Source organism: Salvia splendens, chromosome 2 (assembly GCF_004379255.2).
Source record: "Salvia splendens isolate huo1 chromosome 2, SspV2, whole genome shotgun sequence".
Taxonomy (NCBI): domain Eukaryota; kingdom Viridiplantae; phylum Streptophyta; class Magnoliopsida; order Lamiales; family Lamiaceae; genus Salvia; species Salvia splendens.
Genome location: NC_056033.1, coordinates 25,712,194 through 25,739,577, shown reverse-complemented (window position 1 = coordinate 25,739,577; position 27,384 = coordinate 25,712,194). Strand labels below are relative to the sequence as shown.

General features: G+C 37.8%; 4 protein-coding genes across 4 annotated transcripts; 2 read left to right on the top strand and 2 right to left on the bottom strand.

Annotated features, from left to right (window-relative positions):
- Nucleotides 1-1,083: 1,083 nt before the first annotated feature.
- LOC121763277 (extensin-2-like) lies at nucleotides 1,084-2,588 on the bottom strand. The gene is made up of 3 exons (XM_042159267.1): nucleotides 2,518-2,588; nucleotides 2,351-2,435; nucleotides 1,084-2,260 (listed from the first exon to the last, which is right to left on the bottom strand). The coding sequence occupies exons 1-3, from the start codon at nucleotides 2,533-2,535 to the stop codon at nucleotides 1,185-1,187; spliced, it is 1,179 nt and encodes a 392-aa protein (XP_042015201.1). The 5' UTR covers nucleotides 2,536-2,588; the 3' UTR covers nucleotides 1,084-1,184.
- A 4,101-nt stretch (nucleotides 2,589-6,689) lies between these two features.
- On the top strand, nucleotides 6,690-7,031 carry LOC121776995 (uncharacterized mitochondrial protein AtMg00300-like). The gene has a single exon (XM_042174130.1). It carries the CDS (start codon nucleotides 6,690-6,692, stop codon nucleotides 7,029-7,031), a length of 342 nt encoding a protein of 113 aa, XP_042030064.1.
- Nucleotides 7,032-13,344: 6,313 nt separating this feature from the next.
- On the bottom strand, nucleotides 13,345-18,390 carry LOC121792050 (signal peptide peptidase-like). Its single transcript, XM_042189835.1, has 12 exons — nucleotides 18,251-18,390; nucleotides 17,586-17,663; nucleotides 16,986-17,101; nucleotides 16,740-16,891; nucleotides 16,559-16,644; nucleotides 16,004-16,131; nucleotides 15,787-15,837; nucleotides 15,547-15,633; nucleotides 15,375-15,444; nucleotides 14,266-14,402; nucleotides 14,091-14,168; nucleotides 13,345-13,685 (listed from the first exon to the last, which is right to left on the bottom strand). The coding sequence occupies exons 2-12, from the start codon at nucleotides 17,623-17,625 to the stop codon at nucleotides 13,614-13,616; spliced, it is 1,017 nt and encodes a 338-aa protein (XP_042045769.1). The 5' UTR covers nucleotides 17,626-17,663; nucleotides 18,251-18,390; the 3' UTR covers nucleotides 13,345-13,613.
- Nucleotides 18,391-24,490: 6,100 nt separating this feature from the next.
- LOC121776981 lies at nucleotides 24,491-25,970 on the top strand. Its single transcript, XM_042174117.1, has 2 exons — nucleotides 24,491-25,351; nucleotides 25,431-25,970. The coding sequence occupies exons 1-2, from the start codon at nucleotides 24,491-24,493 to the stop codon at nucleotides 25,968-25,970; spliced, it is 1,401 nt and encodes a 466-aa protein (XP_042030051.1).
- Nucleotides 25,971-27,384: the final 1,414 nt, after the last annotated feature.

Here is a 27,384-nt window from a genome sequence, read left to right as displayed (position 1 = left end):
TTGGACCTGTTTGCAATCACTCTCGCTGATGGTCGAGTAAAGGTGCTCTCCTTTACTGCTCCACGCGGTTCTCTTTTTTTTTAATTGCAAAAATTGGTTGAGAAATGTAATAATTTAGCTAAACGTTTTTTGGGCGAGTCTGCAGTGTAGTAATGCTTCTTATTGACGAGTTGTTAAAGTTTCCATGAGCTATTCGGGCCTTGACTCCATTCAAGTTCATGTAATGTAAACATAAAATTATTGACTATTTCAATTTGCATATTTATATTTTAATTAGTACCACCTCCGCCCAATAAATATGAAACATTTGGTTTCCGACACAGGATTTTATATAGCGTTGTTTTGTGAGTTAATGAAGAGAAAGTAAAGTAAGAGAGAGAAAAAGTAGAGACAATGTCGTTTCCATTTTAGGAAATTACAAAGGGAGGAATATATTGTAAGTTCTCTAATTGTAAAGAAAATGATTAATATTCGATAAGTTGAACTAAGCTTGAGCACGACATTGTTCGGTTCGATTATGTGAAAATGGATAGTTCCTGCATACATCCATTTCTCGGGAAATTAGTTTAAAAGCTAGGACACTATTCGGTTTGGATTTGGGTAATGAAATAGTTTGGCAAACTCACAGATATGTAAGTGCAGACTGAATATGCTTGCTAGGATCACATTTATTGCATTGTTCTTTTTATCAAAGCATAACTAGCTTGGATGTTTCTGAAGAAAAGGAAGCTCGGGAGTTCCCTGTTGAGCATACGATGTTCTTGCGTTGAATGTGGCTGCCGGTCAGTTGAAATGGAGAGTTAACAATCGTCATCAAGGGTGAGTTTATTTTATCTTGAATGTATGATATGAAATTCTTAATTTTTTCTTGAAATAGGATGGTTCACCCTTAGTAATTTTGTATCCAAGAAATCTAGAAAATTATTGCACATAAATGTATATCTGTAGACATGGATTTGTGTGGTATTTGCTAATTAGATTCACTGCTTTCCATTTGCACTGTTAGTCTCAGCCCTCAGATTTGAGTCTCTGTCTTTTTGTCTCCTTACTGGAATGAAAAATATATTGTTTATTACTCAGATATAAAGACTAAAACATGGAAGAATAAATGTTGTTAACTCATACATATTTCCTAAAATTGCAGCAGTCAATCTCTAAGAAAATTCTCGTGTTTTTGTGAGCTATTACACTATTCTGCATGCATTAGGATTTTCCTCGCTGAATATTGATGTTACATTTCCATTTCCATGGCTCCCACCGTAGTAATCCCGACTATAGTTTCCGGGTATACTGTAAGAAGAGTATCTAGGAGGTGGTGAATCGGGATATGCATATTCGGTAACGTATGGAGATGGCCTGTATATGTTTTGGCTGTGTGTTGCGTAAACAGGTTGAGGTGGTTGAGATTGCTCGCTCTCGCGTTGTAGTCCTAGGCCCCAGCTGCTGTCTGGTCTGACATGAGCTGAGGGCGAGGGTCTTGGTGGTGACTGGGGATATGCATAACCGGTCACATATGGTGATGGCTTGTATGTGTTATAGCTGTGTGTTGCATACACCGGTTGTGGTGGCTGTTGCTGTAGTGGTGGCTGTGGTTGCGTTGGCTCGTCTCTGAACCCTGGACCACTATAGTGATCGGGTCTAGCGTTGTATGTGTATGTTGGAGGCGGTGATGGCTGTGGCTGTGGCTGTGGTTGTGGTGGTTGTGGCTGTGGCTGTGGTTGTGGTTGTGGTGGCTCTTCTTTGAACCGTGGATCGCTATAGGGATTGGGTCTAGCGTCGTACGAGTATCTGGGAGGTGGTGGCCGGGGATAAGCGTATTCGGTTACATGTGGAGATGGCCTGTATGTGTTGTAGCTCTGCACATAAACCGGTGGAGGTGGCTGATGCGATTCGTCTCCAAACCCGGGGTACGCGTTCCAAGGTCTACCGTATCCATGATCAGGCGGATGATGGTAAACAACATGAACTTCTCCCGCGCCATATGGTCTTGTCTGCTGATCGTAAGCTGGTGGATTCTCCGGCTGCAGTGGTGGTGGTGGTTCGTCCTGTGGCGCTGCCTCGGTCTCCCCGGGCTGGTTGACGGGCTCTGGTTGTGGCGAGGCCTCCTCCTCGCCTTCTAATGGACCGGTTTCCTCTGTATGCACACAAATCACCGCACTTTTCCTCGTTTTTCGGATTGCTTTCACTAGCTTCTCTGGCTCGGCCCAGCCTGTAACGGTTAGCTTCTGCTGCGCGAAATCAACCTCGATTTCTTGTATGCCTTTCAAACACGAGCACACTGCGTTAGAGACGAATCTGCTCGAGACTCAAGAATTTAAATAGTACACGATTTCGAGAAAAAATTGCTTACCGGAGACCGCCTGCATGGCTTTCTTGATTTTCTGCACACAACCATTGCAATCCATTCTCACCTTTATCTCTGTGACTTGAGGCTTCTGCATTTTTTTTAATACAAAATTAGAAAAAATCCTACTTAATTCTTACATATGCTTATGCATATACATGTTTAAGACATACCTCCATTTCAGTAACCATTACTAGAGAGAGAGAGAGAGAGATAAAAGATAGAGATAAAGGTGATGGTATGGGAATGGAGAGTGTTAAGAGAATAAGAATCAATATATGGCATGCATTTTCTTGCATGGAATTGGAATATTTTGAAAGTTTATGAATTGTGGGACATGTAAAGAATCTCTTCTTTCCACCGTGTGTTGTGTCTTATTTTTGTGCTGTTTCATTATTACTGCAACTCGATATCTATATTTCATTTCCTCTGTTTCTTTCCTTTATGTCCACTAATAAATGTTCTCTTTTGTGGAGTATTTAATATTGATAAAATTATTTCATAATTTACTCTGTTATTTTTGTCCTTAGGCAAATTTGTTAATTGTTGGATTTTCTATGTGTATTAGCCACTTTTTGAAATACTATGTTTTTTACACATTAATTTCGGAATAAAGTACTCTCCCGTGTCTGAAAATTTATCACTTATTTCCATTTTCTTCAGTACCTAAAAATTTGTCAGCTTTCATTTTTACCATTTTTGGCAGTGGGTCTTTCATTCCAATAACTCATTCACACTCACATTTTATTATAAAACTACTCCTAATATAGTATAATTAGGATCCACATGCACTAACTTTTTCAACTCATTTTCTATTATATTTTTTAAAACTCGTGCCGAATCAAATGGTGACAAATTATAAAGGACGAAAAGAGTATTATCTAATATATTGAGTGTGTGAATATATACTACAAATAAATATAAAATTTAAACGCCGAATGGATTCGAAATTCAAGATCTTTGGCTTCGTACATTACCATTCTATCAACTAGGCCAATTACAAATACGAAGGCTTTACCCCATCTTAGTACAATGCAATGAAATGAAAGTAGGAATAGAAAGAAACAGAAAGGAAATGATAATTTCGTTTTCTTTATATTTTTATTCCATTATTTCTTCATTCTAGGGTACAAGTAATGAGTAGAATAAAAGTAGGAATCACATTATTCCATTACATTAGTTATTACTGTCATTTATTTCTATAACAAATTCATTATCCTTATATATGAGCATTACTTACACGTATAATATAAGAATGCCCATGAGTTAACGTAAGTACTATTTTGAATTATTCCATGGCATATATTCTTCATTGGTGGAAAATCGTGTTTAATATAAAGGTCTTGCATAAAAGTGGGTTTATTCTATAAATATAGACCCTTAAAATATCAAGCAGAAAGCAATTCACTTTAATTTTTAAGATGCTCTTTTTGCATAATTTAAGATATCAAAAACCAGCCTCGGAAAACTCTAATTACTGAGGATGATGATAACTTGGAGTATTAGATAATCTTTGGAATATTTGGATAAAAGTTCTTTAACGAATTGTATTTACATGGGCGGTAATGTAGTAGCCTTTTAACCCTTCAAGATTTCACTTTTTTCTTTCTAATTTATTTCAATCAAATTATCCTCTCTCCCTTTTTAAATGATTTTTTTTCTTGTTAAAACACATGATTAGTTTTTTCTCATTACTTTAATTCAATTTATAATTTCATCTAAAATTCCCCGTCATTTAACTATATAACAATTTTAAATAGAATGCATGAAGTATTTAACTATATATTTGCGTAAAAGATTATTTAATTTTTTTATGGTGAAATATACTCCTCTGGTCTCATAGAAAGACTTTGGCGATGACATAAGTTTTCTAATGCGAAATTGATAAAGTAAGAGAGAGATATAAAAAAAAATTAATTGTAGTATTGTTAGTGGAGAATAAGGTCCGCCTTATAAAATAGAAAAGTATACTCCCTCCGTCCCACCACAAGTAATCAACTTTTCATTTTAGGTTGTCCCACCACGTGATCAATTTTCTTTTTTAACAAAAAAAATAAAAAATTTAGCCATCTTTTACTTTATTCTCTATTTCTTACTTTACTCTATCTTTATCTCTCATACTTTTTCCTCTCTTGTACTTTATTCTTTCCACTTTAACTCAATATATATCATTTTCTTAAATCACGTGTCCAAAAGAAATCCATCGCTTGTGGCGAGACAGAGGGAGTACCAAATATAGAAATGAACTAATTTTGTGGAACGGACAAAAATGAGAAAAGATTACTTACTAATTTTATGGGACATATGGAGTATATTGTACTCCTCTTATCCCTAAAAATTTGTCACTTATTTCCATTTTCATCCGTCCCTAAAAATTTGTCACATTTCATTTTTACCATTTTTGAAAATGGACCCCACATTTCACTAACTTATTCTCATAATATATTAAAATAAAATTCACATGTCACTAACTTTTTTCAACCCACTTTCTAGTACATTTCTTAAAATTCATACCGGATCAAATGGTGACAAATTATAAGAAAGAAAAAGAGTAATAGATTTACAGCTCAAATACCAGAAAACACAATTATTTTGATTGATAGAGACTCAATTAAGGGAAAATAATCATCATAGCGATAGATGTACAATCATTACAAATGTATAATAGAAAAACAATTAAAAAAAATAGACGTCCTGAATGAAACGGTCGGAGGAAGTAAGGGATGTCAATAAGTGGATAGATTGTTGGCAGCAAAAAGCAAGAGATCCAAGTCAGTGGATTGATTATCTAGTGCTACAAGATTGTGGACATATAAGATTTTACTCTATACCACGATAAAGTTTTTGTTTTTTGTGTTGTTTCCTGTGAGGAAGCTGAAGTGCATGAATTGATCAAGCTGCGGCCAAAGGGCTCAATCAAGCTTAATCTTGTGCGATGATGTTCAGGAGCCGTAGGATAAGAATTAGTTAAGGATGATAAAATCCTGACCGTTGATTAGGAGCTAGCCGTTGTATTCAAGTTGTATAAAGAGTTAGTTTGATAGCTCATTTTGTATTCCCAATTCTGCAGATCAATAAGAGTTTTTCCGTTTTCTCAAACCTTCTTCTACATCGAGTCACCTAGATTCTAACAATTGGCGTCGTCTGTGGGAAGCAATCAACTAAAAATTTCTCCGATAATATTCCGGTTGGGATCGGATCCGCGACATAGAGATGGCATCAAGATTTGAAGCCGGAAAATTCACCGGCAAGAACGATTTTGCCTTGTGGAGGATGAAGGTTCGTGCTATGCTTACGCAACAAGGTTTATCTTCGGCCCTGACGAAAGAGGCGAAGGAAGGAAAGGAGGCAGAGGCCTCGGATGCGATATCAACCCCGAAATATGAGGAGATTGAAGCGAAAGCATTCAGCACGATTGTTCTATGCCTCAGAGATAAAGTTCTCAGGGAAATATCCAGAGAAACTACAGCGGCAGGTATCATGGCAAAACTTGAAGATTTATATCTTACAAAATCTTTGGCAAATAGGCTGCTAATGAAACAGCGCCTATATTCATATAAGTTTGTGGAAGGAAAGGGGATTTTGGAGCAGTTAGAGGATTTCAATAAAACTGTAGACGATCTTGAGAATATTGATGTCTCTATTGGTGATGAAGACAAGGCCATATTGTTATTGAATGCGCTTCCTCATAGTTATGATCAATTGCGCGATGCAATTCTGTATGGCTGTGAGAAAACCATTGCACTTCTTGAAGTACAATCAGCTTTGAGATCAAAGGAGTGGTAGAAGGGAGAAGTAAGATTTTCTTACTCGGTCTCCGAGAGTTTGAATATCAAGAAGTTCAAGGGGAAGAAGTCGTTCAAGAAATTCAATGAAATCTTCAAGAATCCTCAGAATGATCAGAAAGAAACTAGGTCTTGTCATTGGTGTAAAAAGCCTGGCCATTTGAAGAATGATTGTTACGGTTGGAAGAAAAAGCTGCAAGAATTGGGTGGAAAGGTTGTGAATTCCACTCAAGCAGTGGAGGAAGATGACACTCCAGTGGCTTTGAATGTCATGGAACATATAGAGGCTGGCTCTTGGATCATGGATTCAGGGTGCAGCTTCCACATGAGCCCTAATCTCCACTGGTTTGACGATTTGAAAGAAGTTACGGGATCTGTAATCCTAGGGAATAACCAGATATGTCAAGTAAAAGGCATAGGGACAGTGAAGTTGAGATCTGAGAATGGCCGAAGTATCATCCTGAATTCTGTCAGATATATTCCAGAAGTAAAAAAGGAATTTGGTGTCCCTAGGATCTTTGGAGAGTAAGGGATGTAGGGTGGTGTCTGAGAATGGAGAAATGATAGTGAGCAAGGATGAGAAGGTGCTCATGAAGGCCAAAAGAAAGGGTAGTCTGTATTACATGACTGCAAATATCATCATGTTGAATTCAAGTGAAGCTCATGTTACAATGTCCTATCGTCTGGGAGTTTGGCATGCAAGACTTGGTCACCCTGCCATGGGTACAGTGAAAGAGTTGGCCAAGAAAGGGCTTGTGCAGTGCAAGGATTCTAAGACTGATCCAACAGAATGTGAAGAGTGTGTATTAGGCAAGGGCAAGAAGCTGCCCTATCCAAAGGCAGTGCACACTTCTTCAAAGCCCTTAGATTATGCCCATAGTGACTTATGGGGGCCAGTTTAAGAGAAATCCATAGGTGGAGGAAGATATTACATGAGCATCATTGATGACTTCTCAAGGAAAATCTGGATCTACATATTGAAAGAAAAGTCAGAGGCTCTGCTCAAGTTCAAAGAATGGTGCACAGAAGTGGAGGCTGAAAAGGGATTGAAGCTGGGTTGTTTTAGAACTGATAATGGCTTGGAGTATGTGTCTAGGGAATTTGATCAATTCTGTAAAGCTAAAGACATCAAAAGGCACAGAACAGTCCCCATGAATCCACAGCAAAATGGAGTGGCAGAGAGGGCCAACCGCACTATTCTTGAAAGGGTGAGATGTATGTTGCTGGCAGCCGGTTTAGAGAAAAGATTCTGGGCTGAGGCAGCTTCCACCGCAGTAAAGCTAATGAATATGTGTCCATCATCAAGCATAGATGGTGACATTCCTGATGCTAGATGGTTTGGCAGACATGGAAATTATGAAAGCTTAAGAACCTTTGGTTGTAGAGCTTTTGCACATGTCAAGCAAGGGAAGTTGGAGGCTCGAGCTCTCATATGCATCATGATAGGATATCAACCAGGTGTAAATGGGTACAGGTTATGGTGTGTAGAACCTGGAAATGGCAAGATCATCATAAATAGAGATTTCATTTTCTGGAAGCATTAGTTGCCTTTTAAGAAGAAAACTGTTGTCTCTGAGATTGAGCATGAAAGAGTCCCTGAGATTGAAGTGGAGAAAGGGGAAACTCAACAGAATAAAGAAGCTGAGATTACTAATATTGTGCAACCTCCGCAGCAAACATAGCAAACACAGGCTTCCAGTCCAGTTGTACAGAGCAGCGGGAAGCTGGCCAGAGATAAAGTTAAAAGAAATATAAAGCCTTCAACCAAATACTCTGATGCTGAGTTCTTATTCTTTTGTCTGATAGTAGCAGATGATATAGAGTATTCAGAGCCTAGAACCTATGAGGAGGCAATGTAGAGTAAAGACTGGGAAATTTGGATGCAAGCCATGGTGGATGAAATTGATTCACTACTAAAAAATGGTACATGGGTGTTGGTGGAGAGGCCAGATGGAAGGAGGGTGATAAGTTGTAAGTGGGTCTTCAAGAAGAAGATAGAGGTTGTTGATGGAGATAAAGTAAGATACAAAGCCAGGCTAGTGGCTAGAGGTTTCACACAGGAACATGGCATTGATTATGATAAAGTGTTTTCCCCTGTGGTGATGCATACATCCATAAGGATTTTATTGGCAATTGTAGCAAGAAATGACTGGGAACTTGAGCAACTAGATGTCAAGACAGCCTTCTTGCATGGTGACTTAAAGGAAACCATATACATGGCTCAACCAAAGGGCTTTGTGAAATCTGGAGATGAAGAAAAGGTTTGTCTGTTAAAGAGAAGCATCTATGGCTTGAAGCAGGTTAGCCGTTAGTGGCATATGAAGTTCAATGCTCATATGGTCAGTAGTGGTTTTCTTAGGTCAGCTTATGATGAATGTGTTTACATAAAGGAAGCAGGTGAAGCTATGGTTGCTTATCTACTCTTGTATGTAGATGACATGTTATTGGCTGGGGCTGATCTAGAGGAGATTCAGAGAGTAAAAGATGATCTTCAATCTGTTTTTGAAATGAAAGATCTGGGACCATCAAGGAGAATTCTTGGCATGTCCATAATAAGGGACATAGAAAGCAGGCAAATCTGGTTAACTCAGGCAGATTATGTGTCAAAGTTGATCAGGAAATTCAAGATGAATAATGTAAAAGAGGTTTCAGTGCTAATGGGACAACACTACAAATTGACAATGGAACAAGTGCCAAAGTCTGAGGAAGAGAAGAAGGGGATGCAGAATATCCCTTATGCAAACATCATTGGGAGTGCTATGTATGCAATGATTAGCACTCGGCCAGACATAGCACAAGCCATTTCTCTGACTAGCAGATACATGTCCAATTATGGAAAGGAGCACTGGTCTGCTCTAAAGTGGTTGATAAGATACCTGAAAGGAGCCACTGTTGTTGGAATTCTGTTTGATAGAGGAAATGTGAAAGAGGGTTGTTGGCTTAAGGGAATTCTGAGAGACTTCGGCATAGATCAGAGAACCATCAGCATTGGTTGTGACAACAACAGTGCATTATGCTTAGCAAAGCACCAAGTATATCATGAAAGAAGTAAGCACATTGATGTGCGGTTACATTTCATAAGAGAGAAGATTGAAGAGGGGGAAGTGAAACTCTTCAAAGTTGATACTGCTGAGAATCCAGCAGACATGTTGACTAAGCCTCTTCCAAGATCAAAGTTGGACTTGTGTATGAAGTTAGTGGGTCTGAAAAGAGGGCTCAAGGCTGGTTGACAGTTGAACCATCAGGTGGAGTTTGTGAGGAATGATGGATCAAGCTGAAGTGCATGAATTGATCAAGCTGCGGCCAAAGAGCTCAGTCGAGCTCAATCTTGTGCGAGGATGTTCAGGAGCCGTAGGATAAGAATTAGTTAAGGATGATAAAATCCTGACCGTTGATTAGGAGCTAGCCGTTGTATTCAAGTTGTATAAAGAGTTAGTTTGATAGCTCATTTTGTATTCCCAATTCTGCAGATCAATAAGAGTTTTTCCGTTTTCTCAAACCTTCTTCTACATCGAGTCACCTTGATTCTAACATTTCCGTTTGATTTTTTAGCATAGTGTTACTAAACAATCATCATGAATTTCACAATCCACACAACTAAGCATTTCACTTCATATAGATAATCGTATCACATAATACGAAGCGAGTAGCTAATTAAGAATACCTAATTGTTAATTACCGATTGTTATGAACAAAATAACACTTGTAATGAATGACTATTATGTAAGTGATTATTATTATAATAAAACTATTGTATTCTAAATAAAAAGCAGCAATACTAAGAAATGTAAACAAATCTGTCGTTTGTTGTATTTAATTTATTATGGAGCTAAATAATCATATTCATATTAGGGCATAAAGAAGGGTGGAGACTGAAGATTCCCTTACAACTAAAACTATCAACATTGATTTTGCAAATCTTGCTAAGACTAAAACATGTTCCATTTCTTTCTTTGTGAATAATAAATTTTATTGAGAATATTCTTGTTACTCATGCATTTGGTTTTACGCGTAAGCTAAAGATATAATATATGGGTATAATACAGCACATTTGGGTTGAATAATACTCACATTGCGTGATTATTTATTAAAAATTAATAAAATGATAGACACGATACAAATTATTTATCTTGTAATTCAAATGAATGAAATTCCTTACTATAACTATGTTGGGTTTACTTGCAATACATGGCAAGAAATGAATTGATTGTACATTAACACGTGTAGTCACCTTTGACAACAAGAAAAGTGGTTTAAGATTCTAATATGATAAAAACTAGGGCTGGGGAAAAATACCGAAATACCGAAATACTGGCCTTATCGTATCGAAAAAATATCGAAAATACCGAATTTTTGATATACCGTGATTTTTGGTACGGTATAATACCTTACCGAAACCGAAATCTTTCGGTAAGGTAACAGTATGAATTTTCATATACCGCGGTATACCGCTTCATACCGAAGTTCGGTATGTACCGTAAATTAAGGTATATACCGTAAAATATAAATTTAATAGTATAGTATAAAATATATTTTATATATTTTTAAAATTATAAAATTTTTTGTGAAATATAAATATAATTATGAATAAAATATATGTAATATATATTTTTTTTAAAATAAAATATAAATAATATTCTAAAAACTCAAATTATCTATTTTCATTGATGTTGAAAGTAAGGTATACCGAACTTTGGTACGGTATACCAAAAATGAGGTACTGCATCGGTATGGAAATTGGTCATACCGAAAATAAAGTATACCGAAGTTCGATATACCGAAAATAAGGTATACCGAAGTTCGGTATGCCGAAAATTTTGGTAAGGTAAAGATATGATTTGTTCGCATATCGAATTTGCGGTAAGGTATACGGTATGGTGGTTTCGGTAAGGTATACCGTACCTACCACCCCTATAAAAACTTATAGTCTTCACATCTAAATTGGGTAAACTTTTTGTTCCATAAATATCAACTATGTTATCGTATTTCGTGAATTTGGGGAATGTGTGTATAATATATAAATATAATAGAATAGAGGTAGATGTACAAATAGAATTTTTTTTTTCTTCTTCTGTCATGACCTATAAAACACAACTGATGATTTTTATATAATTTGCGGTTGTTAATAAAAAGATGCACAAATTTATTATGTAAAATAAATTATCCCAAAAAGGCGCAATAGAATATTATAAAAATAATTGCTTTATTTATGAAACTTCAAATAACAAGTACATGCTGAGAGATTTCAAAGAGTAAATTGGTAGATTTAGTAATACTCTATCCGCATGCCATTAGACTCCCAGGTGACTATTTTAACATGTTCGCTATTAGAATTCGCGATTCACTTTTATTGTAAACAGACCACACTTTTCACTAATTCATTCTCCTAATATTTTATTATGAAACTAATATATAAAAATAGATCTCACATTCCACTATCTTTTTCTATCCACTTTACTTTATACTTTGTAAAACTCGTGTCGAACTCAAATGAGACTCCTAATGGCAAACAGTTGTTACAAAAGTTATCCTATAAGAGCATATCCAAGAGAGAAAGGTATATTGAAAAAGTATATTTCTCATTTACCTTCTCAAAAAGGTTAGTATACCTTCTTAAAAAGTAAAAGCATCTCCAACAAGGAGAGGTAAATAAAAGATGTATATTATCTATTTACCTTCTCATAAAGTGAAATATACCCTTCCAAAAAATAACACATTCCAAAGGAAAATGATATATAGAAAGGTAAATCATTTTTTTTAAAATAAAATAATAATAAAAAATGCATTAAAAAACATAAAATGTAATACCTTCTCAAATACCTCTCCCTTTGGAGTGTAAAAAAATATAAAGGTAAAAAATATAAAGGTAAATCATTTTTTACCTTTATATAAAGTGTAATACAAAATGGATTAAAAAATATAAAGTGTAAAAAATATAAAGCTAAATCATTTTTTACCTCTTTATTGAAGGAGAGGTAAAGATACCTCTTCAAAATAGGAAAATGTATAATACATTCTCAAATACATCTCCCTTTGGAGAATAATTTTTCATGAAAAAAAGGTAAATATACTAGTTATATGACTTTACCTCTTCCTTCGGGGATGCTCTAATGGACTCCAAGGAAAGGAAAGAAGGTAAATTAAAAATGCAAACAAAAATAACTAACTTTTTACTTTTTCTATGAAGAAGAGGTAAAGTTATCTTAATACCTCCTCAAATACCCTTTCCATTGGAGCATGAAATTTTATAAAAAAAGAGGTAAATATGATAATTATTTCTCTTTACCTCTTCATTTACCCTTTCTAGGGTTGGAACGGTACGGTATACCGCGCCGAAATGGCCATACCGCATACCGTACCGTGCGGTATGACCAAAAACCATACCTTTACCGTACCGCTTTTGTCGGTATACCGCAATTGTGGTATACCGAAAAGTCGGTATACCAAAATTTAGATATCGTTACCGTACCGCTTTTGTCGGTATATCGTACCGTGATTTCGGTATTCCGCAATATGCGGTATACCGCGGTATACCGTGATTTCCGGTATATACCGCAATTGCGGTATATACCGTATTTGCAGTATACCGTGTTATTTGCGGTATATACCGTAAATTTGCGGTATATACCGTAAATTTGCGGTAGCGGTATGATGAGGTATAACGCGGTATACCGCGGTATATACAAAATGCATACCTTTACCGTACCTAAAACTGTCGGTACGGTATACCGAAAATTCAATATTTTCGGTATTTTTTCGATACGGTAAATGCGGTATTTTGGTTTATTTTCCCAGCACTAACCCTTTCCCTTAGAGATGCTTTAAGATTTGATTTAGTACTAAATTAAATCCATCACATATTTTTGTAGTTGACTCTTATTTAAATATATAATATTATTATAAATATTAAAAATTTATAAAAATAAAAATAAATATATTTTCCAAGTATAAAAAACAATTTTTCTTATTAAAATAGGGATGATACTTGCATTTGTTAAAATAAAAAGAACAGGATCGATCGCGATCGCGATCGCAGGAGTGCAACACTACAACTCATAAAAATACATAGGCCAATATGATGCAATGAAATAAGGGTTGTACAATAAAAGTAAGAACGAGATAAAGACACTAATGAAATGACAATTTCTTTGTAGTTTCATTATAGTTCAATCTATCATATCAAGAAAATGAATCAAATGAAAGCAAAAACAAATATACATAAAGACACATAACGTTTTCTTTTGCTTTTCCTTTGTTGTATTCCCAAACCATATATAGATCATATCATATCTAAAAGGTCTCAACAGAATCTGGTTATCGATACACATTAAAAATCTTACTATATCGGCCGGGGAGGGACGGGACAGGGACGGGACGGGACGGGAGGGGCTAATATGATTTTAACTAATGACAAAAATCAGGTACAACAATCCGTTTCCAAGTTAGTCGACTACTAACGTTGCACCTCGTCTACTTACCGCGTCTCAGTCTGCTTTCTTGTTAGAGTCTTCATCAGTCTCTTCAGCCTTTGATTTTGATTCATCAAATGCCAACAACTGCATTAAATCAGTTACATTATGAGAATATAACCAGAGTTTTCAAGAAAACAAAACTACAATCAACAGATATAGATAGATAGATAGATAGTTTGGTGGATATAAAGTTGGAACTCATATCATCCCATTTAATAATGCTTCAATCCAATCATTTAAATCAAGGAAATTTCATATACTCCCTTTGTCCCATTAAAAATGAAATGTTTTCTAAAATAGAAACTACACCATCACTACTTTTTTTCTCTCTTACTTCATTAACTCATATAACAACACTGAATAAAATCTCGTGCCGAAAAACAAATGTTTCATATTTATTGGGACGGTTCTATACCTCCAGCAGAAACATTATGGTGGGTATATGATATTGTATTAAAAGAAAATACTAAAAAAGAAGAATTGACTTACGGGTTTGACTTCACCATTCCATATACAGTGTGCAGCCAAAAATCCAATGACACCGGGCACAATATACAACAGAGCAGGCTGGAGAAATAATTAGAATTGAATAACACGGATTAGGAAATATAACAAACGAGGATCTTTTGGGGAAGTATCCAGTCTCTTCAAGAAGATTACTCACTTGTGCAGCTTGAAACCAGTTCATTACGATGATAGTGGCAACCAGACCAGCTGTATATCCTAGGAAAGCACTCTTAAAATATTGGCTGTCCTTCCCTCTGGAGACATCATATCTTAGAGCTAATGCTACAAAAATCCCTGAAAAGTATATGCCAAAGCAAACAACTGATTCATCTAGAGTGTAATTCAGTCATACATGAAGAACGGCTACCAATTGAACAAAGGAAGAATACTCAATGTCAGTGTTGTTAGGGTCGCGGGTCGGTCCGGGGCAATGAGGCTGGACCCCGGGTCGCGGGGCGAGGGACCCACGAATCGGCGCGCAAAATTATTTATTAATTATATATTAGTAATAATAATGATTAAATATAATTCACTAATATATAAATACTTATACTTACATAACAGGAAGAAAAAAAATTTTAATTTCAATCTTGACATTGGGTAGAAAATTATTATTGAAGGAATTATAGTCTATTTACTTGTTTTGATAATTAAAATGAATTTTATAATTAATTCATTTTGAGGAAAGATGAAAGTTGGCAATAATAATATATTAATATTATACAAAAGTGGAAATGATTAGAGGTAAAAAGAGGCGGTGATGGGTGCCTAGATTTTATCAAAAGAAGGACTTCATAGTATTAAAATACTAATAAAAAGAAAAGATTTCAGCTTCCTCTCTCTTTACAAAAAAACGAATCGCCCCCTTCGTCGCTCCACTCGCCACCACCGCCCCAGGCGCGCCCCGACCGCCCCGATCACACCCCGACTGCACCCCACATATCTCGCTCGGCTCACCCATGTAGGGGGGAAGCCGGCCTCGACCCTGGGGACCCGCGCCCCGAGCGTGTTTTTAACAACACTGCTCAATGTACCAAGCAATCTATCCAGATGAGACATGCAAAAATGACGCACCAAATATATACAAATATCTTGTTTTTTACATGCATCACACGCACCATTCACTAGTTAATGACAAAGGACATGGTGATGATATTCTACTCATGTGCAGTTCTGATGGCTATTAAATGACACACTACCAGTGGATAAAAGCGAAAAGGTGCTCCAAATCATAAAATCTAAAACTGGAAGTAAAAAAGTTCATACCAGGAATCACTATATCACCAAGTCCTAACATTGAAAATGGGCGAGTAGAATCTGCTGTAGGGAACAAAAGCTGCAATGAGCAAAGCAAGATTCATTATACTGAAAATTTCTGAGTTTTCACAAGGAACAAGGCAATGCCAGGTAAGGTATATCATAGAGTTGAAGCATGCACCTTTATTGGGGCATCAAAAGATTTCGCAACACTGACCATAACTGGGGTGAAAAAAACCCAGAATATGTCATACACAAAAAGACCAGCCTGTCATTGGCAGAATTTAACCATTAAGTGGAGAAAAAATGGAGAAAACTGTCAAAAAAAATATATCCAAAAACTCCCTCTCAGCTCATAAAGCAATGGACCTACGCTAGGTAGTTTATGTGAGTGTCATATTATAAAACATTAATATCTTACCAATAGAATAGCACCAGTCTTGAATGAACCAAGTGAAAGCATTTCAATTCCCTGAAATTGTTATGTAGAAAAAAATATAAACGAAAATGGTAAGAAAGCTAGTTTAAAAATAAAATGATTCAAGAGCTCTAAGGTTCAATGTGCATCAGCTAGAATTCAATTTATATAATAAGTCGGATGCACCAAGCTAAAATATTATCAGTTATACTGTTATAACCTGAATGGAGAAGGCAAGCCCCAAGATATTGTTAGCTAGCCAATGCTTCTGTTTAGCATACCACGCGCAAAAGAACGTTCCAGGAATTGCAGCAATTATCTGTGATTTTGTAAACTCAACCTCCAAAGCTGATAAATAAGAAGAATGTCTTCATATTACAAGCAACAAAAAGTTGTGCAGATTGTACAGAAGGCTTCAAAAAAATGTATTAGATACAGAACTTATTAGTATGCTAACTCAGAAAATTTGAAAGAATCACATTCCAATGTTCACAATACTTTTGCCCATGTTGCCATTTTGGGTATAACTAAATATAAATCACAGTCAAATGAATGCATTTCGTTAGAAAATCTATCCTCTTTCGACCCAAGACTGTAATCCAAGTCAACTAAGATGTGAGTATTATCTTTTGTTGAAGATCTGTAACTATAAAATGAAATGTGAGCAGCAAAACCAGGGATTCCCAACAGAAAAATGTGACAAGATACAACCATAAAAATTGTTATAGATGATAGAATCTATAATTAGATACACGAAGTCTTGGCGAGTTCATACACTGAAAATACGGGAAGCGCAATGTGATAATATTATCATTCCATGGTTTGGGCAGGAATCCCTTAATTTCAGGTAACAGGGTTGCCCTACAAAATCGAGACAAGTAAGGAATATTAATAGAACAGTATACTATAACACCGATACTAAGCTAAATAAGATATAGCCCATATGAGTAACTTACCCTAGTGCAGCAATCCCAAGTACAAAAAAATAACACGTCAAAACAGCATTAACCAAGTCTTTCGATAGAAATTTGAAAAGTAAAAACAGCGACAGCAACATTGCACTCCCAACCAATGGAAACCGCATGGCATGTTCGTTGGACATCGTTTCCTAAAATATTTAATCGCAGGACCAAGGAAAGTTGATTACAAATTCCTCAAGCCACAGGGTTCATTAGATGGAAATGTAATGGAATCCAACTTACTGATGGTGGAGTAGGTTTAACAGAGCGATAACATCCCACGTAGACAGTTAGACAAGCTGTCAAAATGACATTTAAATTTGGGTCTACCTTCACAACAAGTGGGGCAAGGGTCAAACCTGTAACAGTAAATCATGAAGTCATAATGTGCCAAAAGAAGAGACCACAGAGTAAAGTTATCCACACTATGCACTTTATATGAAATGATAAGGAACTTCAGAGAAACATGAGTGCCTAGGAATACAAATACAACACTCTCTAACCAAGTTGTTGCCTAAATCAAGAGGATGAAATGCATTTCGAAATGGGCCTTGATGATTTTAGGACATTGCATCAAGTCAGGGTAGAAAATATGAAGTGAATTATGCAGATAAATAAATATCGAGCATTCCATATGCCCAAATCTACATATTAACATCCAAGAACATCAACCATGTTCCACAAAACACTCAGCCAGAGCCAGTAAACCAAATAACATGGTCAACGCAGACTGTTCATCATCCCATTCAACTCACCTCAAAATAAGTTTAGAACATCAATTTAACAGTACAGAAATCAAAGAAAGACAGCAAATCAAACTCAATGATTCAGAAAATGACATACCCGCCAAAGCCAAATTAGCAAGACGCTCATGGTTCTTCATTCTAAATCTTCAGAAATCTTGAACTGTCCCTCAATTTCCTAGAAAGATCATAGCACATAACACGCATTAGTTTTGCAATCTATATTTGTAGATATATACATATAAGAGCCAACAAGTGAAATGCTTTGCCAATTTTTCCCGCCAATACAGTGTCACGCTGTGTCAGTTGTGTAATACTACTAGTACTATGCAAGATGAAGCATTAATACACATGAGATTAACATTGGAAGTTAAAATTAGGGCTCCATAAAACCATTATATCAACACATTTATAATCTACAATTTTTATCACTCATTTCGACTCACCAATTTCTCAATTTTATAATTGTATAGATCCCTAAACCCTATAGATAACAGTGCATCACAAACCTTCCACCAAATTACATAGCATCCATTAGTCAATGAGAAATCAAACAAGTTAATATCAAAATTCAATATCTCACAAATCTTATAAATCCAATTTTTAGATCCATCAATTCAAAATTCAGAAAAACTGGGCATCAATTCCAATTAAAAAAAATATGAGCGAACTTGCAGATCTCAATACAAAATCCAACACTGAAATGAGAAGAAAAAAGAAGTTGCGGCGGAGAAACAGATGCAACATCGGTGAAGAAAAATTGACCTGCGAAGAAGACGGCGAGCACAAGTCCACGGCGGCAGCGGCGGAGAAGCTGACGCCGAGAATAAGGACGAAAAGGGGCTGAGGCGACGGCGGTGAGAGACGAGAGAGATGGCAAATGAGGAAATTATTTCCAATACAGAAAATAAATAATTAAATAAATAACCATTTCACAAGCCACGTAGCTGAACAACTATTCATCCAATAACATTTTGCCATGTCATATTTACAAATATCTTTGTGACACGACCAGTTTTTCTTAATCAGCATTTAATTTTTTTCAACACGTAAAAAACTACATCATTCTGAATGCAAGTTTACCACCAAAACTTATTCTAGCTCTGTTTTATTTGAATTTTCAAAAATATGAAACAAAAATAAGTGAAATTCAAAATATTGGAATATTAATTTAACACGTACTTATAATTTGTAATGAAAAGTTAGTGCAGTGAGCAGTGATTAATTGTATGGTCCACTTATTTTATGATAATTTTTTTTTTATTGTAAACTTATCAAAATGGTAAAATAAAATTTTATATTATCAACGACGAAGAGAGTAGTAATTCTTTTAATACTTTTTTCATCCCTAAATATAAAAACTTTGGAGATGGTTCAAGATTTAAAGCAAAAAATTATACAGTACGTGACGAAAAAAGAAATTGAAATATTATTAAATGGATAGTTAAACTCACATAATTAGTATGTAATATATGGTAATATATTTTCAAAAATAAAAGTATACTAATTTTTTTGGATGTCTGAAATGATAAATGAGACATATTTTGGGACTGAGTAGTATAGAGAAGGATGAATTGAAGTGTTTTTAAATTAAACTTTTTATTTTATATATATTTACTCTAAAATAGGTTTGAGTTTAGTGTAAATGGTTGGAGATGCTCTAAGTAGGTTCATGTTTAAACAACCATTTGTAAAAACAAAGAAAGTAATACATGTTAGGATCGTCGATTGCACATTAGTTTGATATTATCCGCTTTGGATGTAGCCAAGCCCGCACAGATTTGTTTTCTGGTCACCTCTAAAATGCCTCAAACTAGTTAGGAGTGGATAGCACTTATATACTAATCCAACTTCTCTCACTCACCTGATGTGGGATAAAATTGTACCCAACAAACCTCACCTCAAACCGAGACCACATCGAGAACACACAGTCGATACATCGAGACATTACGGGCCCGACTCAAACTAGAGTCCTACAGAGCCCCACTTGATCATGGGTCATCCAGGCCCGACCCTTTGGTCACACATGGCCCGATCCAAAGCCACCTTGGCTCTGATACCAGTTGTTGGGATTGTCGACTGCATATTAGTTTGATATTTTCCGCTTTGGGTGGAGCCATGACGGCACGGATTTTTTTTGGGGTCAACCCTTAAAGGCCTCAAACTAATTAGGGGTGGATAGCACTTATATACTAATCCAACTTCCCTCACTCATTCGATGTGGGATGGGTTTATACCCAACAAACCTCCCCTCAAACCGAAACCAGATCGGGAACATACAGTCGATACATCGAGACATTACGTGTCCGACTCAAACTGGAGTCATCCAGAGGTTCACTCGATCATAGGTCATCTAGGCCCGACCCTTTGGTCACACAGAGCCTTACCCAAAGCCACCTTGGCTCTGATACCAGTTATTGGGATCGTCGACTATATATTAGTTTGATATTGTCCGCTTTGGGTGGAGCTATGCCCGCAAGGACTTGTTTGTGGGTCACCCCTAATTAGGGTGGATAGCACTTATATATACTAATCCAACTTCCCTCACTCATCCAATATGGGATGAGTTTGTACCCAACAATACACTTATACCTATGCTTACCCATATCAGAAGAGAACATAAATAATCATAGTATTAGGCCAATCACAGTGTAATTTAAGTGACACAAAACCACATACAAAAGGGCTCATAATTCAGTGCGTTTTTGTAACTGAAGTATTCTTTTAGATAAACTGACCATCAATTTTGAATGTTTAAGGTCTGATATTCCAATATCATTATGGTATTTCACTTAAAAACCTTTTCATATTTTCAATTTTTATTAAAGAATTCATCATGGCACCACAAATACAATTAATTATAAATATCCACCAACAACAACAACAATAATAATAATAATAATAATAATAATAATAATGTTTTTATAAAACTATTTTATTGCATGATAAAATGAAGATATATGAACCTAAGCTGCAAAGATGGAAAGTAGTTGCTTAAGCGGAGAAAGAAGAGAAGAAGTGTGTTCCAATTTTAAAAATGGACATATCGAATTAGAGAGAAAGGCAGTTGGTGAGAGTGAATGAGTCCTTGTGCTTGAGAGATACAACAATGATTTAGAAGAAGGTCTATAGGCTTGTCTCTATGATTCATTGAGGACAAAGAATCTTTAGGGGGATGAATTGTTACTTGCTAAAAGCCTTCTTGCACTTGTCTTGATCATAAGCTTCAATATTAGCAAATTTCTACAAAATAATACAAAATGACAATCAAATTTTTTAAAAAATAAGATATTAAAGATTGTAAGTAATCTTACCAAATCAAAGGGAGAGGAAGAGACATAGAGATAGAAAATATATATATATAATGCACAAGTTTACCTTAAATTCAACCCAATACTGGTTAATGTGGTCAGAGTTTCGATAAAAAAGAATGGATAAGTGCACATTTTAATGCTATTAAGTACGTTAATTTGTGTGCCTATTTATACCTACCAACGTTTTATAAAATGTCCTTACTTTGGTGTCTCAACTAAAATTAGGAGACACAATTAGAAGCGTCCTATAAAAGTAAAGATTAAGATTATTTTCCTTCCATTTATTAAAAAAAAATTTCAAACGCTAATAGTTGCGTCTCAATTTTTACCCCCTAAACCCTAATAGTTGCGTCTTAATTTTTACCTCCTTAAAAGATACTAAGGCCACCAGCAACGCGTCACGCGGGTGGCCCGTATTCCGTCACGGAGGGAAGGGACGACGGCGTGACGCGATGCAGTGGCCCGTATTCCCCAACCCGTCCCCAGCCCGTTCCGCGTTCCGTCACGGCGTGACGAGTGGCGAGAAGTCTCGCCACGTGCCGAGGCGACGTGGCGTGCCCCGGCGCCATGCTTGACGGCCACTCACTAGCCCGCGAGTGGGCATCGTCATGCTGACGCAATAAATCATTTTTTTAAAAAAATTCGAATTAAATAAAAATAATAATTTTAAAATTAAAAACGGTAATATTACCATTTATAACCGTTTTCCATTTATTTATTTATTTTTTTTTATTTTTTTACTCTATAAATACTCCTAATCCATCCTCATTTCACACACACTACACATCTATTCTTCCCAAATCATCTCCATTTCCTCTCCAATTTTCATCTAACATCTCATCACAAAATGTCCAGCGACGGAAACTCTGGCGGTGGCGGCTCCGGCGGGTGGGATCTCAACGCGTTCGGCGACTGGGGGGAGCATGTACAACACATTGGGTGGTTCCGGTTCATCGACGCCGGGCACCCAGGGTTCGTCGACGCCGGGGGGTACCAACCACCCAATTTTGACGTGGATGCATACGCCCGTCCCTCCGCCCCGCGGTATTGGCAGGGATTATCCCAGATTCGGGAGGATTATTCCGTTGAACCCACTCCGGAAGAAGGCCGAGGCGGGGGAGGAAGCCCAGGCGGTGGAAGCTCCAGGGCGGAGGCGGACGAGGAGGAGGAGGAGAAGAAGGATCTAGGCCGGCATCAGTACGGCCCCAAAGAAACGCTGGCGGTGTACAACGCCTGGATCAGCGTCTCGTACGATCCCATCGTCGGGAATCAACAACCCCGGAAGTGTTTCTGGGAAAAGGTCACCGAGGCTTACCACCAGATTAAGCCGAAGGGGTCCCGTCGCCGCACATATAAGATGCTCCGCGCTCACTTTGACCGAGTCGACAGAGAGGTCAAACGATTCTGCGCCATCCACAAGAATGAAGCGGCTCATTACCAAAGTGGAGCCACGGGAGCCGACATTCTGAGGTCGGCTTTGCTGGTCTACTACGACGACACCGGCAAACAATTCAAATATGTCGATGTTTGGGAGGTCGTCAAGGACGAGGAAAGGTGGGACGGCGGTGTGCGGTAGACTCGACCTCGAAGCGCACGAGGCACACGACGAGTGGCCAATACTCGTCTGGTGAGGGCGGTTCGGGCAGCGGGCCACAAGAGTTTGCCCCGCAGGAGGTTGAGACCCCGACAGACGATGTCGGGGGTTCCTCCCGTGGGCGCCGTCGGCCGCAAGGGAGAAATGCGGCGAAGGCAGCTAGAGGGAGGAGGGGCCGAGCCGAATCAAGCCTGGCGGGCTCGGGCTCGGGGGGACCCCTCAACTCCCTTATGGCCATCTACATGACCGTCACAATGGCGGACACTTCCCGCATGACGCCCGCTCAATACCAAGCCTGGCTTAACGGAATTACGTTTATGGCAGCACAACTTGGCATTCCGCCTCCTCACGGCTTCAGTGCATCTCCACCGCCTTCGGGGGATGATTCACCGGCAGAGTAGTTTTTTATTTTCTATAAAATTGTATTTTAAATAATGTCATTTTTATTTTTTTAGGATTTTAATTATGTCTTTTTTATTTTTTTGAATTTTAAGTTGTATTTTTATTTTATGTTGTAATTTTATTTTATTTTTAATGAAGTGTGTTTTTTTAATTGAATTTGGTTGAAAATAAAAATAAAAAATGAATTTGAATTAATAGTAATTTAAGGGACGGAGGGTTGTAGGTTCCGTCCCTTAGTTAAGGGATGAAGTAAAAAAGTACAGTGGAGCTCGTGAATAGTAATTCAAGGGACGGTTAAGGAATAGCGTTGTGGATGGCCTAGTGTGTATATTAGCTCTAACCTTCCACACCTGTCATCATTAGTGTAATAGTCATAACCATCATTTTGTCATTACCTTGTCAGCTTGTAACAAATCAGCAATTAATGGTTTGTCCCAAGCAGCAAGCACACGTCAAGTCCAATGGAGGAGGTACAAATTAGATAATTCTTTTCCTTGTGTTTTCTTTTGTCTACTTGGACTCCTTTCATCCGTGAAATATTGTCCAATTTTATCATTTCGGTCTATTTGTGAGGCCTACTTACCATTTATGGTAAAAGTGAAATGTGACTCTTAAGTTGAGACGAACGGAAATGGCAAAACAAGACTCTAAAGTTGGGACGGACGGAGTATAAAATTAATAAATAAATGTGGGCCTACATTCCATTAACTTTTCACTCACTTTTTCTTTATATTTCTTAAAACCCGTGTTAAATCAAACATGAATAACATTTTGTGGAGGGAGTACTAACAAAACTTTTATTTTCACTCCCAAGGCAGATTATACTTTAGGACAAAATTTAGTACTTGTTGTTTTGTTATTTTAATATTCTTCTTTTATGTGTTGAATGTTCAAAACCCATAAAGTAGTGAACAAAATTACGCTGTGTAGTTAATTAAGTTGTCCAATCTGCATAATTAGCTTAACTTCTACGGTTTTACTTAGCATCTATAAGTTCCCACTTACTATTTTCTTAGTTCTACTTTGCATGCATTCGTGTATTCTTTTCCTTTACCAAATCCTAACGTGTGGTTGCATGGCCGAAAACCTCTAGTGTACGAAGTCGTTATACATAATCATCGTTCCTCGTGGGATTGACATCTGACTTACCATATACTCCCTCCGTCCCACTTAATTCGGGTCAGTTTGACCTGGCACGGGTTTTAAGAAATATTGTTTGACTTTGATTTAAATGAAGTTAGGTAGTAGAAAAGGGGTCCCACCTTGTTTCTTTTTCTTCTATTTTTATGTAAATGTTGAAGTAGTGATGATTTAAGGATAATTAAATTTAGAAAGTTAAATTTTTTAATTGTAATTACTGTGTTTATGTACACAAAATAATATTCTAGGTACTCAATTGTAATGTTAGCCACTTAATTCGTGGCATGTTATAAACATGCAAATTCTTAATGTAAAGTTAGCCAAATTGCCTCTTCAATTCAACTCCACACAATACAAATTCTTAATGTACATAATGAAGATTACAAATGAGAAATTCTGGGAGGGAAATCCCAAATCCAAGTAACTCAAACAATTTTTTTTTGGAGGGAACTTAGTAGGGAATGGCCAACTACCACTAGCTACAAAGGACTACCTACACAACAAAAAGAGATTCATTTATGTATTGCCCTCAGAAAAATTTCATCATAGGGCTATATGGAGTATACTGCTGGAGACAGTGCCGGAGACAGTGCCGGAGGCAGTGCCGGCGACAAGAACTCGCGCATAGTAGGAGTGGATACCAAAAATCTGATAGCTCAGAGGCTGCTGCAATTGAGCCATGAAGGTAAAGTAGCATATGGAGGTTTTGTGAAGACAGCCAAGGCATTTGGAGTGAGCAGGAAGACAGTACATAGAATATGGGCAGAGGCCAGCAACCAAATCCAGCTTGGAGTACCTGTGAGCATACAAGATCGTGTTAGAGGATACAAACGCAGTGATAGAGTTCAGATAGATTCAAACAGAGTACGAGCTCTTTCATTCCTTGAAAGATCTACCATCCGCAAACTGGCTTTCAAACTGGAGTTAAGTAAGAGTGCAGTGGGAAGAAAGGTTAAAGCAGGGGAACTGAGGCCACACACAAATGCGGTGAAGCCCCTACTTACTGCCGCAAACAAGTTAGCAAGAATGAAATGGGGTCTCATTCATGTTCAGCCTCTGGTGCACAATGGTATGCTCAAATACCACACAATGCACAATGTAGTGCACATAGATGAAAAATGGTTTTTCATGACCAAGGCTACAGATAGATATTACCTGCTGCCAGATGAAGAAGAACCATATAGGTCATGTAAGTCAAAGCGGTTTATCACAAAGGTGATGTTTATGTGTGCTGTGTGCAGACCATACTTTGGAGAAGATGGAGATGTCATATTTGATGGAAAAATAGGCATCTTTCCATTCACAACAAAAGAGCAAGCCCAAAGAAAATCGAAGAACAGAGCAAAAGGCACCTTGGAGACAAAACCAATTCAATCTGTGAACAAGGAAGTCATGAGAGACTGCCTTATCCACAAGGTAATGTTTTTGTTCCATATTTTTTCGTCAAACTGTAACAAATCAGAAACCAGCCCTCACATAAGCACCCTTAATGCAGATCATACCAACAATCAAGGCTAAATGGTCAGCCAACATAAGCAAGGAGATATTCATACAACAAGACAATGCAAGACCCCACATCATGCATAATGATGCTGAATTTCAGTCAGTTGCAAACACTGATGGCTTCAAATTCCATATCATTTGCCAACCAGCCAATTCCCTAGATTGTAATGTGTTGGATTTAGGTTTTTTCAGAGCAATACAGTATATACAAGATGACAAACTGGCCAGGGGAGTGGATGACTTGTTGAGTAATGTGCAAAGCTCATTTGAAGAACTTAGTGCACAAACACTCAACAAAGTGTTTCTAACTCTTCAAACTTGTTTAACAGAGATCTTGAAAGTGGAAGGGGGAAATGGCTACAAAACTCCACACATCAACAAAGATAGGTTGTCAAGGTTAGGAATACTACCACAGACTCTAGAGATTGAAGAAAATGTTGTCAAGGCTGCAGTGACATATCTACAACAGAGTGAAAATGATGCTGGGACAGCATATGACATCTCACATATATGTAGGGTTGTAGGTTTCTAATTTCAGTCATTAGGAATCATTTTTTTGGCAGTTGGGTGTGTAAGCCTCAAGATTAGGCGTGGCTTATGCTATCAACTGTATTTTGACATCTTTTGTATAGCCTCCAAACCTTGTAAAGGGGTGGCTTCTAAAATCCTAATCCCTCAGAAAAGTTTCATCATAGGGCAGCCTCCTAACCTTGTAGAGGGGTGGCTTTTGTAATGTCATTGCATGGCTTTTTGTAATCCCTCAGATCTTTGTGTTTATATGAACTCACAAATAAGCCTCCTAACCTAACTAGGGGGTGGCTTTATCATGCATAAAGTATCAGTAATTTAGACACACAGCATATCATCACAGGGCAAAAGAGTATCATCATGCAACACATCACAATGTACAACATACAACCAACAATTAATCCAACAACCAGAGACCCTCCCCCAACAAAACATCCACAGCCTCCCACCCAAATAACACAACCACAGCCTCCAACCCAAATGGAACAACCACAGCCTCCAACCCAAAACCTCAAACCCACACAATCACTCCAATCCACAGCTTCCCACCCAAATATCACAACCACAGCCTCCAACCCAAATGACACAACCCCAGCCTCCAACCCAAATGACACAACCCCAGCCTCCAACCCAAATGGAACAACCACAACCTCCAACCCAAATGACACAACCACAGCCTCCAACCCAAATGACACAACCACAGCCTCCAACCCAAACAAACGCATCAACAACACAACCAAATTGAGGGACAACAAGCTTATATTAAATCTAAAATCCCAGGCACCAAAATTGCAAGAATCTGCCTCTCGAAGTCAGAATACACAATGGGGGTGGCTGGTGGTGGTCCGGCGTAGGGGGTGGCTGGTGGTGGTGGCCCGGCGTAGGGGGTGGCTGGTGGTGGTGGCCCGTAGTAAGGGCAACCGCGGTCGTCGTACAGGATGCCACAGTGAGAAGGCCACACATCTACGGGTATGAAGAGATCAGCTGGGGTAACGGTATCAACTAGGGCTCCGGCGTCGACGGCGGAGTCAGAACCCCATACATGCTCCGGGGTGTCTGGGACGACGAGATCGTCCAGATCCATCGATAATAAACCGGTTGGTGAGTCGGGATACGCATCCATCAATTTGGGTGGAGGCGGTCGAATTTGTGGAGGAATCCGAGTATATCTAGGGTTTTCACAGCGAATAGCTAGGGTTTACAGACGGTGGTGGGAGGCGGTGGGATTTGAGGAGGAATGAGTGTAGATCTAGGGTTTATAGACGGGGGGAATGAGTAAATTAAAATTGAATGGGGGAGACGGTTGGGAGGAGAATTGAATGGGTGAGGCGGTGGAAGGTTTCTTGAATGGGGGATGAAGTGAATGGGGCAGGTGAATTGAAGGGGGGGACGGTTGGGAGGAGTAAATTCCAACAGAG

What these genes read in the sequence shown, in the direction of transcription:
- LOC121776995 (XM_042174130.1), top strand. Translation starts at nt 6,690, where the DNA reads ATGATAGTGAGCAAGGATGAGAAGGTGCTCATGAAGGCCAAAAGAAAG.
- LOC121792050 (XM_042189835.1), bottom strand. Translation starts at nt 17,625, where the DNA reads ATGAAGAACCATGAGCGTCTTGCTAATTTGGCTTTGGCGG. An exon ending in CTTGGGATTGCTGCACTAGG is followed by an intron (nt 16,645 to 16,739) that starts GTAAGTTACTCA and finishes TCGATTTTGTAG; the next exon opens with GGCAACCCTGTTACCTGAAA. An exon ending in ACTGGTTTCAAGCTGCACAA is followed by an intron (nt 14,169 to 14,265) that starts GTGAGTAATCTT and finishes TTATTTCTCCAG; the next exon opens with CCTGCTCTGTTGTATATTGT.
- LOC121776981 (XM_042174117.1), top strand. Translation starts at nt 24,491, where the DNA reads ATGGAGTATACTGCTGGAGACAGTGCCGGAGACAGTGCCGGAGGCAGT. An exon ending in GAGACTGCCTTATCCACAAG is followed by an intron (nt 25,352 to 25,430) that starts GTAATGTTTTTG and finishes CCCTTAATGCAG; the next exon opens with ATCATACCAACAATCAAGGC.
- LOC121763277 (XM_042159267.1), bottom strand. An exon ending in AGCCATGCAGGCGGTCTCCG is followed by an intron (nt 2,261 to 2,350) that starts GTAAGCAATTTT and finishes CGTGTTTGAAAG; the next exon opens with GCATACAAGAAATCGAGGTT.